The 15,661-nt window shown below is 42.5% G+C and overlaps 1 protein-coding gene across 1 annotated transcript; it reads right to left on the bottom strand.

Moving 5' to 3' along the window:
- Window positions 1-2,326: 2,326 nt before the first annotated feature.
- rwdd1 (RWD domain containing 1) lies at window positions 2,327-14,896 on the bottom strand. Its single transcript, XM_030394129.1, has 6 exons — window positions 14,473-14,896; window positions 13,505-13,570; window positions 13,114-13,244; window positions 6,758-6,901; window positions 3,414-3,546; window positions 2,327-2,484 (listed from the first exon to the last, which is right to left on the bottom strand). The coding sequence occupies exons 1-6, from the start codon at window positions 14,543-14,545 to the stop codon at window positions 2,366-2,368; spliced, it is 666 nt and encodes a 221-aa protein (XP_030249989.1). The 5' UTR covers window positions 14,546-14,896; the 3' UTR covers window positions 2,327-2,365.
- Between the last annotated feature and the right edge of the window lie 765 nt (window positions 14,897-15,661).

Genomic DNA, 15,661 nt, shown 5'->3' with positions numbered 1-15,661 from the left:
ACACCCGCTCAGCTAACTGTTAGCTGCAGTCGTGACATTTGTTCATGTAGCTCTGGGTTAGTTATGCATTTGACTGGCGTTCATTTTAACTTGCGAGGGTCCCAGGTGTGCTGGTTTGAGAATCCCGTCTGGAGAGAGAGGGGTCCTCAGCCATGTCCGCTAACCAGGAAAAACATTCTGCTCATCGCTCCAAGTCACGTATATGTGTGTTCTAGACGAGCGCTACAGAGCACAAATTGTCCAAAAGTGCATGTTGTCGGTCTCATATCTTTGTCGTGAATGTCTGTACTCTCAAATAACTCATGGGTGGAACAGGCTGAGGCATTTGTTCACGCCGAGCGGCTCGAGAGCGGCGTGGAGACCCCGGTTAGCTCTTATGTTAGCTGTTAGCTGCTCGCTGTAGCGCAGCGTCCAGGCTACCTTGTGACACTGGTTACCATCGGGTATTTTTTTATTCCGCACTGTTCAAATGGTCGCTTAAAGCCATCGTTCCGAGCCGCATACATCGTTATTAAGCTGAAGCTAAGTCGGTGTGAAAACTGTACACTGTCATACAGCCTGCTGGTCAAAAAGTCTGCAGAGTACGTTGACATCCAGCCTGAGCTCAGCGTGTGGTCAATCAGCTGTGGCAAAACGTGAGACATCCAGATCAACCTGTGATACAAACACCAGTAGCGACAATGGTTCATAGGAAAGCCCAGACATGTATCTCACTCTCGGTGGTAACATGTGTCAACAGTTAACCTGGACGCTACGCTCTTAGCGCTACAGCGAGCAGCTAACAGCTAACTAGCAGCTAACTGCTAACAGCGGTGTCCACGCCGCTCTCGAGCCGCTCGGCGTGAACAAATGCTTAATACTGTTCCACACATGAGGTGTTTAAGAGTACAGAGATTCACAACAAAGATATGAGACCGACAACATGCACTTTTGGACGATTTGTGCTCTGTAGCGCTCGTCTAGCAGTGGTTTGCAAGTCGCAGCCCCGTGTGGATAGAAGTGTTCAAGCCACGTCAAAACGAATACACGTATACATGACTTGGAGCGATGAGCAGAATGTTTTTCCTGGTTAGCGGGCATGGCTCTCCAGACATGATTCTCAAACCACACCACCAGCACATCTGGGACCCTCGCAAGTTAAAATGAACACCAGTTAACCTGTCACACTGGTCGAGGCCATTAAGCTAACTGGAGCTGTTTAAAACGTTACAGAGAGCGAGGCTTGAGATCAGGAATTGTTTGCTTTTGTCTGGCTCTCCGATTTGACCAATCATGCTCTTGACTGATGTTAGGACCTCCTACCTCCTCATTTACATATGGACACAGAAATACAGAAATAAATATATGTAGGTGAACAGAAATACAGAAATAAATAAATGTAGGTGAACAGAAATGTATAAATAAATAAAAAGCATTTATTCCTTTATTTATACTTTTATTTATTTATACATTTATTTCAGCATTTATTTATTCATTTATTTATGCATGTATTTATTTATGCATTTATTTATTTATTTATGCATTTATTTATTTATTTATTTATACTTATGTCAGGTTTGGTCCTCCATAGGAGGGAGGGAGTGACAGAGACACTGTCAACTTTATATATGTCTTCTTTATGAAATGTGCAACATGACTGCGCTACATTTTTGGGATAGCACCTGATGCCCACATCCAGACCTGGTTTTACTTTCACACCACAGATTACAACTAGAATAATGATGTGATGTGATCCACCTCACACACAAACATGCACACAAACCCTCACCTGACACAATTTCATTCATCCCACTGATTTTGCAGATCAAAGTTGCACTGCAGACTAATTAACAGACTGATTTAAAGCAGCGGTGCCGTGTCTCTATCAGTGTTGCCAAAGAACTTGTGAGTTAGTGATGTGGAGCTGGACTGAGAGTGAGAGGAGAGAAGCACACAGGACTTTATTTATTTCTTAAATATTTGTTATATGGCCGAGCCATATTCTGCCAAAACAGTCCTTTACTCCTTGCTACCTTAAAACGCTCAATATCTCCCCAAATCAATTCACTGCTGCATCACTAAAAATTAACTCCACAAAATAAATAAATTTCCACAAAATGATATTTTGACACTAATAATCACACACATCAATGTCATTAAAAACAGTGTCTTATTAAGACAACAGTCAACAAACCCAGCCACATGCTTTAATCAGGGCTGAAAACTATTTCAGATATGTGCTCCCATTGAACAGATTTCAGAGAAGGAACTCAACATGTTAATGCTGTCCTCCATTAACATGGAAAAGGTTTCTCAATTCGAATCTGAAGACATTAAAAACATTTTTTTTTCAAAATAAATACACAGTTTGTACCAAAGAGAACCCTTAAAACAACATCGACAGCATCCGCTCCAAACATTCACACTGACAAGCACTCTTACCTTCTTCCAGGAATTGAATATCAGATGTGTCCAGGTTGTGGTCCGTCTCAAACAGCTGTTTACCTAGTGATGGAGAGGTAACATTTTTTTCACCTTATATATTTACAGTATTCAGCTTCAGAAGTGTACAGATGCCCAAGTAAATGCTATTACCTCATTGTAACAAGTAGAAGTCCTGTACTGAAAATGTGTGGTAAAGTAAAAGTATGCAAGTATTCACAGTAAAAGTACTCAATGGAGTAAAATGTCCCCTGTGACTGTTGTACTACGATATTATCATTATAACTTAGTCATTAACGTAAAAGCAGGACTTTCCTGCAAGGATTTAGAACAAAACTTCATATGTTTAATAACTACTTACTTAATCTTACGTAATCCACTTTCAACGATCAACCTGCTGTGAGCCTCCACAGAACACTGTCTCTATAGAGACTTTACAGTGCTGCAACTAAGGCTCCCCTTTCTGACACTGTGGGACCAAAAGGCGTGATGGTCCACATCATAAGGTTTATATCTGTGTTGTTTGTTTTTTTTGTAAATCTAAAAATGTCTTAGCAAGCTGTTCACAGAATCACCATCAGTAAACAGCGGATCCTGTCTGCCTCTCACTCTTGGAGAGGGAGGCCACATTTACTGGGGGGATGTTCTCTGAAGACTCAGTCAGAAATGCTGACTGTCGTGGTGACTTCTCATTAAATTTGGTGATTTTCAACACAATGTTGCCACAGACAGTAACTGCAACAACACAACATTGCAAGACACAGTAACTGCAACAACACAACGTTTGCCAGCTTACCCTTACACACAGACATCGTCTCACTTCTGTTGCAGCTCTGTTACTACCTCAACTGGATGATCAGAGGAGGAACAAAACTGTCTCCCCATTCCACCTGTGTAACCTTCACACAGACGGCAAGCTGGCGTAACTAAGCAATAGTCCCGCTTTGAAAAAGCGGTGTGAAAGGGGCTAGTGTGGCAACAGCAGAGTTTACCAGTGAGTTTGGGTTTTCCTGCCTGCTCCTCCTCCTTCTGTTTTCTCCTCCTCAGCTCAGCCACCTCCTGTTCAAACTTGGCTTTCCACAGCAGGAAATTTTCAATGGTTACAACTGTGCCCTGGAACGCAACCTGTCACACACACACAGACACAGACACACACAACAATACTGTCACTGAAAAAAAAAAAACTAAAAACAAGCCAGTTAGCATTTCAGGTTATGATAGCAACAAAGACTTAGCTGAAGCACTAAATACCTTTTATTTAAGATTTGATTCTCATGAGTTTGCAGATGAACTCAGTAAAATATACAGAGAGTCTGCCCCTCTTACAAAGTCAAACACGATGTTTGAATGTCATGATGTAACGGTAGTACTGAGAGCCCGGGCCAGATGGCATCGCAGGGACACTGCTTAGGTATTGTTCAGAGCAGCTCGGTGAGGTGTTCTGTGATATATTTAGGAGGTCTCTCCAGCAGAGGGTTCCAAAGTTATGGAAGGCATAGATTGTTGTCCCGGTGGCCAAACATGGAACACCTTAAGGAGATAAATGACTTGAAACCAGTGGCGTTGACATCACTGGACATGAAGTCATTTGAAAGACTGGTCAAAGGTAAACTGGTGAAAATGGTGGAGGATGCTCTGGACCCCATGAAGTTTGTACATAGGGCTGGAATGAGAGTAGAAGATGCCTCAATCATATGACTCAGGGTCCTGGATAAACATCTAGAACGTCCTGGCACACAAGCCAGACTTGTTGATTGTCTTAGCTAGGAAATTGCTTATTAATTTAAATTTTTTAACATGTAGGTCTCAGAGGGTTACACTAAATGGCTTTCTGTCAGAACAGCCTCCTGTCTCTCCTGATGGCTGTGTCCAGTCTCCTCTGCTGTACATTACAGCTACACTGCTGCAAACAGTAGCTGCTGTTAGCTAGCTAGCCCCGTTAGCCACAGCCCTCTTAGTTGACTCTGCCTGGGCTGGGAGGCTTTTCTGGATCTGCCTGAGATCTGACCATGTTTTTATTCAATGAAACCCATAAAAACACAAAATATACTACTGTATGAAGACATGATGAAGTCAAAATATTTTTGATGCACTTTACTGTACTGTACAGTATTGAGGAAATATGTTTGTCCCCTCAATTAATTTAAGGTAATTTCTATTTAATTTGTGTACATTTTAGTTATTTACATTAAAAACACACCGTTTTTGGTAGTATAATAAGAGTAAATCAGGATTCACAAAAATTAAAACGGAAAAAACAGAATTTCCAAAAATTTAAACGGAAAAAACGGAATTTGGGAAAAAATAAAACGGAATTTGGGAAAAAATAAAACGGATTTTATAGGGCCCTACTTACCACATTTTAGGACACATTCACAGGACATTGTGCGTTTTGTCTTTCTTTGGGAGGGAGAGCAACTCATATAGCCGCTGATGGTACTGTTTCTAACACATTAGGAGTGAATGAGATGTATATAAAATTAAATTAGGCTTACGTTTTGAGCATTGCAGAGTAAGTAATGTTAGGTTATTAGGGTTATTAGTTAATAAAACATTTTACTGTTTGTTAAGAATTGACCTTTAAATTCAGCTCAAGCAACAAACCTTTCTACCTTTGCATACCTACTTTTATGTTAAGCTATTGTGCAAATTTTTTTTTGGTCATTATGAATGTGATGGGATGACCTGGATACTATATTGTTCGTAGGCTATCCTATTTAATGGGAAACAGCAAATCAACAACTGTTGTTTACACATAAACATCTGCTTTATTGACCTCAGATATTATTTTTGTGTACTTACACTGTATATTATTCAATTCATCATGAGCAGAGCTTCCATTAGAACCTAATATGAAGACTCTGTGACGATTTTGAAAAAAATCCCAAAAAAGGGAAAAAAATCCCCCCAAAAATCACCAAAATTGGCAGCCATCTTGAATTTGAAGGTCAAAAAAAGGTCAAATTATTATGTTAACCAGAAATATGTATTCCTTGACAAAAATAAGGTCTGAAACCATGTATTGTGCATCATTGTACGTCAAACCATTAAAAAGATCATATCCACGACAGCCATTTTGGATTTTGGCCTCTAAAAAATTTTCCCTGCCATTTTGAAAAATACACCCCGGCTAAATTAGTTTTTTAGCCCTCCTAGATGACAAATCCATTGAGAAACAGACCTTCTCTCACCGCGGTCACGTTTCGGTCCGAAATGACCCTACTAGTACAGGAAACATTTTTCTACTGTTTGTTTTTTACTTTTGGTTTTTGTATTTGCATGTTTTTTTATCTTGTGCCCCTGACTGCAAATCAAATCATAATAAAATGACCGAACTGAACTGGACTGATGTGAAATGTTCACCAGAAAATGAAAATTCTGTCATCATCTGCTCAACCTAATACTGATGGACAGTCAGGGGAAGTAACGTTAAGTTGATGTGCTAGCTGGTAGTCCATCTCTTGTCTCCATCTTGTTAACCTAGCCAGGCAGTACATAGCCTCCATCTCTCTGTCTGTGTTTGTTTTACCGGTCACCTCCAGCGCTTTTCTGTGACTCTGAGACTGAAATACAACTAGTGTTATTATTACGTTTGATAAATGGCAATGAGAAGTGCTGTTAATGAACCGTGGCTTTGAGAGAAGCTCGCGTTTCCAACCAAAACCTCAACCAAACAGACCAGACAATAAATAGTTATTATGGGACTCACAGGGGCTCATTATTTTGATGCAAGACAATGATTATCTGGTCACTTAGTCAATGTTTAGTTACACATCAGGACTAACAAGCTAAAAGATAGAAGCAATAGATTGATATTGACTGTTGATGATAGCTCATAGGCTTGTGCTAACATTGTATAGCCAGAGCTGTGTAATACAGCAAAATTGGGAGGACTGGACTAATCACCAAGTGTTCACACAAATGCGACTCAAGAATTGGATTCTGTTGGACAAGCTGAAGTCCAGAAATGTTTGGGGGGTGAGTAGACAATGACTGACTTTTCATTTTTGGCTTATGGCAAGTTTCCCTTTAACCTATGCTTAAACTTTATTATGCTACCTTTAAGCTAAGAAAATGGACAGAAGGACGAGCAAGTTAACCACATGCTGAGTCAAATTTCAACCAGAGCTGACAGGAAAGCTTCCGTTCCAGAAACCTGGTTTAGTGAAGACTTCCTTTATTATACTGTATAGTAGCATTACATCCTGAAACTAAAGCTGAGAAATATGATTAAAGTTCAAGATTTGTGAAGTTTTTAATCACAATATGTTAATCTAGCATTTTTTATCATTTCATACAGTATCTTATTATTTAATAAAGCTTTCCCAGTTCCTACCTTCTCCGCTTCCTCTGCCTCTTGCTCTTTCCGCAACTTCTCCTCTTCTCGTCTGTTTTTCATCACATCCACGATTTCATTGAGTTTCTCCTGAACGGCTGTCACCAGGGTGAAAATCATCACCATGCCTAGGTTTTCTTCTGCCTGCAGGGTAACCACATAAACATAGTGTTGATACTGAGCACTAGAGGAGGGAAAAAAAATCGATATTGCAATATATTGTTGTGCTCTCTGTCGCAATAAATAATCGATACACTGACGGCAAATATCGATATTTTATTACAACACACATTATGGATTTACCCGGTTGTCACCGTCGGTACTTAATCTCTCCTGTCCTGTTTGTGGGGGCACTAATCCCGTAAATGAGGGTAAAGTAGGGGTAAGCAGCGGCCGGTGAAGAAGACGAGTTAACAACAGAAGAAGAACAGATGCAAGAATGGCGGAAAATACGATTAAAGTCCGTGTAAAGCGGCAAAAAAATTGTGTTATGAGTTTGTCACACCAAAGAAACATGTATCATTGACCACTGAGCCAAATTTGAAAGATTAAAAAAATTGTTAAGTATATAAAATTAGGTCTCTAAATCATGGAAAAACAAGCACTTCTTTCTGCTGTGAAACGCTGGGGGCGTGTCAGTTAGAGGCGCTGGAACCACGCCCATGCGGCGGGGGCTACACGTCATGTTAATGACGTCGGTGTCTCCCCAGGTGTTCCCCAGGTGTTCCCCAGGTGTTCCCCTTGTCTATCTAAACCCGCGGACAGTTTATAATCATATAGATGCTGTTATAACGTGTATTGATTGAGATCCTGACCCACTAAACATCCTGGAGAGTGACGGAGTGAAGTTTTTCGCGCTAAATTACATAATTATACATAATCACCATCAGTAAACAGGACGCTGTCTGACTCTGTCACTCGCGGGGACGGAGGCTGTTTTCTGGGGGACAGTTTCCTGTAGTCTTGGTCAGGAGGGCTGGCGGTCGCGGTGATTTATTTTTCAAACACTCGGTGAGTTAAACACTCTTGTGACAAGCGTGACAGACGCTGTTTTGTGAGCAGAAATGTGAGGAAGAGTCGGGAGGACAGGGAGGGGACGGACAGGAGGACAGACGCTTCTCCACATACAGCTGTGGGATTTGTTTTCCTCATATAAGTTGCTAAAGACAGTTATAGTTACTACGTTACTTTTGTTCGGTCATGTAACGTTGCTTTGTGGGACATTTCTCTGTACTTAGTTGAGTGAAGGACCTGTGCAGTTATCAGACTGTCAGATCGACACGCCCTCGCTCCGCGCCTCCGGATTATCCGTTCACACTGGGACGGCTCACCAATAATGCGGCCCTGATACCACCTCCACATACCGCCGGTGGGACCCGCCGTCAGCAGGACGGAGAGGATCGGCTGCGGCGCGGCCACATCATGCCGGTGGGACCCGCCGTTAGCGGGACGGAGGGCCGGCTGCGGCGCGGCCACATCATGCCGGTGGGACCCGCCGTTAGCGGGACGGAGGGCCGGCTGCGGCGCGGCCACATCATGCCGGTGGGATCCGCCGTCAGCGGGACGGAGGGCATGCTGCGGCGCGGCGGCCACATCATGCCGGTGGGAAGCGCCGTTAGCCGGACGGCGCGGCCACATCATGCCGGTGGGACCCGCTGTCAGCAGGACGGAGAGTGTCAGCGGCGGTCAGCAGCGGTCACATCTCCTCGTTGGCGGAGGAGAGGATGCAAGCCGGGACGGAGTTGACCAGCGTCAATGGACTCCCCCGTTTCCTTACGTTTCATCGGAAGGAAACTTAAATAAGCTAACAGCGCAGTCACCCTGCACACTGTGGCATCCAGGAAAGATGCAGAGCGATGTGGAGGAGACATGGCTGGTTAGCTGACTGGTTGGCTGGTTAGCTAGCTGCAAACTATTGTAAGCAATGCAATCCGAAACTGGAGAGTGAGTGGGAGAACCGCTGAAGCCGATGCACTGAACGTATTTATACCACTTCCGCAGCAGGGCGGGGTTTATGCAAATCATAACGTAACGCGGCCATGATTTGCATGATTTCTGACCCGCCCATTAAATCCTGAACACAGAAATGTTGAAAAACTGTTTGTGAGCCTAGCTCCAAAATTAAATTCTACATGGCCGAATGGCTTTTACATGTTTTAAGTAAACACATTTATGACCCGTTTAATGTGTTTAGAAGAAAATGGCTGATTTTGGTTTACACGGACTTTAACGAAAAAACAAATCAAAGACCCACCCGCAAGTTTCCACTCTAAAGTGTGGACCCACTTCGGCTTTTACGAGACAGATGACGGGAGAACACTGGTGCGGTCGTTATCGCCGTCAGCGGGGGGAGTGTTCGTCCGTCGGTCCCCCGGCTCCTCGCCGTCAGCCGGGGGGACCGACGGATGAACGGATGCTGGTCACCCACTAACCCTCACTACAAAGCAGCTAACATTGAAAATGAGTATAGTGGCTGAGCTAGCAGTATAGCGGCGCAGCGCCGCTATTCCACCGTCTGGAAGACGGGAGAGAACCCTGAGCTGGACACATTAAAGTGCATGAATATTAATAACATGTCTTATGTAAACCAGGACAGTGCTTTCTGATACTGAAAAGTCAGTAGCAACTTGTATTATGTAAACTTGGGCCCGTTTTAGTTTAACAATAGCTAAACAAGATAAGAATAACATAAAAATTTAATGAAATATTGGGCACATTTCAGTATGCAACCAATTATGTGCAGAGTTATGTTCACCCATCCAGTACCTGGGAAGTGGGAACATAAAAGTGCTTTGGGTCAACCTGGACACATCAAGGCATAATAAATTTATAGAAAATAAAATAAAATAAATGCAATAGATGTATAAGACGTTTTCCTTTTTATGGGTATTTTTTCTTTTTCAGTCACATGATATATCGTTGATAAAATGTCTTGCAATCAGGGCTGGACTGGGACAAAAAAATCGGCCCTGGCCCTGGCATTTTCGGCCCCTCATAATTAGCGGAGCACAACCGGAAAAAAACCCCATAACTTTTTGCCTTTAGGCTTATTAGAAATCTACAGTTTATTATTACTTTAGAAGCCTATCAAATAACCATTGTGGAAAGCAAATAAGTACATTTACTCAACACATAGTTGAGTAGCATAATGTATCATCGGCATCCTAGATCTCAGAAGTTTAGTGTCTATTGTTAACTCTACCACTTTTGTCTGCTCTGTGTAGTTCAATTGATTATTTTATCCTTTTTATTGAAATCATCTCTAATAAGTATTTTCTGAATTTCCCTGATATAGCAGCTCAATTCTAATTCTTCAGGTAAAAAGGTGCTCCCTTTAAAAAGCTATAAAACTGTTATATCAGGCTAAAAACAGGGCTGCTTTATGAACTCATGCAAAGCAACTTGTCTTAAAAGCATTTGACAGATCTACTCTTGTTCAATGTGGGCAAACCTTTTGCTAATAATACTTTTATACTTTTTTTTACACTTACTTTAGTAATGCTTAAATTGCAAAGCTTTTAATCATTTAGCAGTTTTAAAATCAGTTTTTTAAAACATGTTTAACCACAGCATAGAGGGTTGCTACACATTCAAATTACTATGCAGCCTTTCAACACACCTTTAACCTAAATATCTAAAATGCTATGATGGAGCCTAAAATAGAGACTTAATGCTCATCCGACACTTCTCAGCATTGACCGTTTGCTGTTTTATCAGAATAAGGTGCCGTGGCTGCCAGATTTTGAGAAGTATGCAACACCAATTAATATCGATACTAATCAATCGCCATTGCTCATCATTATCATGTAATTAGAGTTCTCAACGGGCCTGAAAATTACAGTCCGAACCCGAAAAAAAGCTACACACCCGCATGAATTGTCTGCCCCCCCCAACGTTAACTCGGCCAGAGCCCACGGGTCGGGTTTGTTGGGCCGGCCCGACCCATTGAGAGCTCTTCATGTAATAGAGCTAACGTTCCCTCCATCACCTCACAGTCCCTGTATTAACGTTACTACCTGCTTACCGGCTGTAGGCTACACTGTCCCTGTCAGTCAGCATCATCTCTGGCTGCTCCTCTCCTGCCCGCTGCTGCTGTCTTCACCTTCAACCTGCTGTTACTGGATCATTGCTGTCTCAGAGGACGTATAGGCTACAGCAGCCCCTCCAGCGAACATGTCTGTGATTTTAGTACATTTTGCAGCATCTACAGTGAGATTCTTCTCTTAGCACGCAACTTCTCAGTACCCAATTTCTTTCTCTTTGGTTGCTCCATGTTGTCAGTCCTCGCGCTCAACACTTTAAGACACTCCGATTGGCTCAGTTCACTGTCTATATTGAAGACGGACCAATGGGCTGCCCCCTCTAAATTGTGCACTTAGAAAAAAAAAAAGGAGGGCTGAGTGAGATTGGATTAGCCCAATGTCCTTCAAGAAAATCAACCAATGGGCCATCACGGTCGATAAAAATGATTTATGATAAAACTTTTGGATTAAATTATGAAAGCCCGGCCCAGTAGGAAACTGGTGGATTGCCTTCTCCAGGTGGGGAATGTGTCCTTGCCCCAAGTGAAGGAGTTCAAGTACCTCGGGGTTTTGTTCACGAGTGAGGGGATGATGGGGCGGGAGATTGACAGGAGAGTCGGAGCAGCGGGTGCGGTGTTGCATGTGCTTCACCGCACGGTTGTGACGAAAAGTGAGCTGAGCCGAAAGGCAAAGCTCTCGATCTACCGGTCAATCTTCGTCCCTACCCTCACCTATGGTCATGAGCGATGGGTCATGACCGAAAGAATGAGATCGCGGGTACAAGCGGCCGAAATGGGTTTTCTTCGGTGGGGAGATAGGGTAAGAAGCTCAGCCATCCGGGAGGGACTCGGAGTAGAGCCGCTGCTCCTCTGCGTGGAAAGGAGCCAGTTGAGGTGGTTCGGGCATCTGATGAGGATGCCACCAGGGCGCCTTCCTAGGGAGGTGTTCCTGGCACGTCCAACTGGGAGGAGACCTAGGGGTAGACCCAGGACCAGGTGGAGGGATTATATCTCTTCTCTGGCCTGGGAGCGCCTGGGGATTCCCCAGTCAGAGTTAGCCGATGTGGCCGGGGAAAGGGATGTCTGGGGCTCGCTACTGAAGCTGCTGCCCCCGCGACCCGATTTTGGATAAGTGGTTGACAATGGATGGATGGATGGAAGCCCGGCCCATGGATGTGCGTCGGCCCACCGGGCATTGCCCGGTATGCCAGATGGCCAGTCCATGCCTGCTTGCAATAAATCGAATATTGCATTTATCGTGTATCGTGATATTATCATTATCGTGGGCCAAATACCGTCACAGTATCGAATCGTGAGTTACCCATATCGCCCCACCCCTACTGAGCACACTGGCACCAGACAGATCCAGAGATACTGTACACTGAAATATGAATCAGTTAATAAGGTTTAATGAATATTGTCTTTAGATAGCAGATAGTCAGTGTTCTCAATTTATAATATGGCCATAACAGATTATTATTGTAGAGTAGATTCATACTCCACTGGTTGTCTATGGGAGGAGGTATTTAGTTGGATTTTAGCAAAAGCACAGTAATAAACGTGTATTTTTCTTAATTTGTCACTGGAATTATTATAATTGTCTCAAGTTTATGTCTGATTTTAATGGAGAGGTGGGCCACCTTATTATTTTGGGGCCACCACAATCCACTTTTCAAGTAAATCACATTGACTGTGGTTCTAATGTCCTCTTCTTATCGTTTCCAAACTTCACAAAACCTCATTGATTACGTCAACTTTCATGCAAAACTGTGTTCAAATGGTTGAAGAAATGTATAGGCTTTCTAAATTCTGGACCTATATCACCTAGTGTATGCAATTCTTTGGATTGTGATATTGGTTTTTGGCCAACCCCTAGGAGTAATTCAGTCTCAGTGTAGACTCCTGGGTGCTTGTTCATGAAGTGTCTCAGACCAATCTCTATCTGATCTTGACTACAACCCTGCCTAAGATGGTTTGAATTTTGTTGCGAGTCATGCTCCCTGACAAGAGTTAAATTAAGTGAGAAAAAATGTGCTGAAACTGAGTCACTAATTATCTATCCAGCCTACAAACTAACGGCAGTCTGCACTTTTTCGGGTTCTTTTTCTCTTTTTACCAAGATCAGGTGATTACAGAGTAGACATGTATGGTGGTGCAGACAGAAAAGGTCATGATGTTTAGTCCAAGTATTGTTTTTCTCCTTTGGCAGTTAAAATCCAGAAATATCTGCAAGATACACTGAACAAATCCTGGACACATGACAAGCTCACAGACAGGCAGTGGACAGGGGACCTGTACAAATCAAGGAGATCATGTTCAGTTCAGATGGACAGACCTGTTGCTGCAGTAGGGTGTGGATGTCCTCCACATCACTCTCCTCCAGGTTCTCTTGGGAGTTGATCTCCCACAGGGGAGGCTCATCTGGATATTTCTCTACATATGTAAACTTAAATGTTGCTTCCACGGCTGCATGAAGAAAACAGAGAGCTCATAATCAGACGCTATCATTTTACTTTTAAGCTTAGATATAGTGAGGTGTTTACTATACAGCCTAGTGAGCTTACACAACTCATACCAACCCAGTCCTGTTGGCCGTCACACTTACTTTTTCTCACTATATTTTTGGATCGCCGTCTATATCATCATGACCAACAGCTCCTGCATATCACTTCAAATTACCATGAGGAACAAGATGACAGGCATACAACACACATCAGCGTACTCACTTTCACAATTTTCCCCTGCATCTGACGTCACAGTGATGGTGAAGCTGGTGGGGTCATCTGACAGCACTACAAACAGATGGAGATTAGTTTCATCGTATGTGCCGCTATTTGAAAATAAGCTTATCTTGTTTCCCTGTTTGCCAATTAAAAACACCTGATGGACAAGAGCAAGCTGCCTGTCCAAGATCACAAACTTACAGTTAATGCCGTTAAGACTTTCACAGGGTATATAATGTTATTCCCACGGCATTTACTCAACCCTGACCAGGGGACTAGAAACCCATCGACAAGCAGTATTCCCACTTTTTACTTCTATGGCTAGACAGTTGTTGAAATGCATGGCTGGACTGTGATTAGACTGAGGATGTTGATGATGATGACTATTTAAAGTACTTTTAATCTATCTATCTATATCTTCTGTACTCCATTACTAATCATTGGCTCTCAGAAGACATTAAAGGTTGTCCAACTCTTACTTACTTTGAGGACAAAATCTCCTTTTTGTAATCTAAAATGTTTGGTACATTTACAGCATTAACACTCACTGCCCTGCAGCTACAGTGTATTCACCTGTGAAGGTAGTCAGAAGAAAGGAATGTGTGTCAAATTTAAAGCAGCACCCAGCATATCTATAAAGACGTAATCATTTTCATCTATTTAACATGGTGTCCTGCAATGTGGGACAAAATCGATGTAGCCGGACGCATTTTTTCTCTCCATATAAAATTGAATTAAGGCCCAGTTTCCCATCGTGTCACTCACCCGCTGCACGATTCACATTTAGCTCGAGTGAAGTTAAAGTTAGATTAAAGTTGATCTAATGTGATACCACTGCGTGCCCATGTCAGCAGTGAAATCGTTACGTTTGTTTGATTTGTCCTGTTAGTATCAGCTAACGTTAGCCTCTCTGCTAGCCAGAGAGCTAGTTAGCAGTCAGCGTTTTTCTGTCTACAGTAATTTAATCAAACCTGTGAAAGAGTCTGGATAGATGGACTCGATAGCTTCAAGCTCATTCCTTTGCTCCTCGGCGTAGTCTGTCATTTTGGTGTGGCTGCAGGTTATCTGGAAGTTAGAAAAATCATCACCACTCCATGTATGTTCACGCTGACACACTGGGCTGCTGACTGCTCCACCTGCCCAGTGGGGATCGATGATATCGAGGTTCTGACCCTTTGGTCTGATGGCTGTTTCGCTAAGTGTCTAAGACAGTTCTCGTTTGAGGAGACACGAGTGTTTGACCATGTGCTCAGTAGAGCTGGTCGCTACATGGACATGTAGCTGCAGCTACCTCTGCTTCATTCAACAGCTCCTCACCAACTTCACTGTGACAGTAACAACACCACGTCTGATATCGACTTATCTGTTCTGCGAGTGCAGGGCGCAAACGCAGACTGCACGTACGCATTCGAATCACGTGATCACGTACTTTTTAAAAAATGCTTTATTGTACAACATTTTTGTGCACAATACCACTGGATTAAAGAAAGCTGGGCATGTGCTGCGGCGGGAAATACAACATAACACAACACCCAATAAAACTAGGCAAATAAATACAAAATATGAATTATAAATAATATAGAATAATAAATACATCAAAAATGAATTCATCACTTATACATTTCAGGGATCTACAACGGCCCACAGTCTGAAGTCGTTATGAAAGCATTGAAAATGTTCGAGGTTTTCATTAATTTCATAAATAATATTTGGCCATGATTATAATTGTATTTTCACATCTATCTGTCATTACCAGTCATACATTTCATCCACATATGATTTAAATTCGAAAGATCCATTTCTCTTAACCATTCATCCAGTTGTTTCCACAATAGTTGGGAGTTTTGGAGTAGTGTCAATATCTACATTGGGAAATGAACAGACATTACTTTCAAAATGGAATCTCAGTAATTCATTTCAAATTAATTGTCTTACCTTTGGGTTATATGGGATCATGTAAGAATTCTGCTTTTAATCTTAGTGCTTTGGCAGTATTCATGTCTCTAAAATCACGTACTCTGTTCAATCGGTTTGCATATCAGCCGTTCATCGACGTCTGTGTATTTAGACTGTCAGCCAGCATTTCTGCCGCCAAAATACATAGACCAGGACTAATTGAATTGTGCCTTTGTTTAAATGAAATTCTATTTCTGTCTATGA

This window comes from Sparus aurata, chromosome 17 (assembly GCF_900880675.1).
Source record: "Sparus aurata chromosome 17, fSpaAur1.1, whole genome shotgun sequence".
Lineage (NCBI taxonomy): Eukaryota > Metazoa > Chordata > Actinopteri > Spariformes > Sparidae > Sparus > Sparus aurata.
This window is presented reverse-complemented; position numbering and strand designations above follow the sequence as displayed.

Bases quoted from the DNA above. Each gene is read 5' to 3' on its own strand.
- rwdd1 (XM_030394129.1), bottom strand. From the start codon at position 14,545: ATGACAGACTACGCCGAGGAGCAAAGGAATGAGCTTGAAGCTATCGAG. The intron at 13,245-13,504 runs GTGAGTACGCTG...TTCTTCATGCAG, and splicing joins TGCAGGGGAAAATTGTGAAA to CCGTGGAAGCAACATTTAAG. The intron at 3,547-6,757 runs GTAGGAACTGGG...TGTGTGTGACAG, and splicing joins AGGCAGAGGAAGCGGAGAAG to GTTGCGTTCCAGGGCACAGT.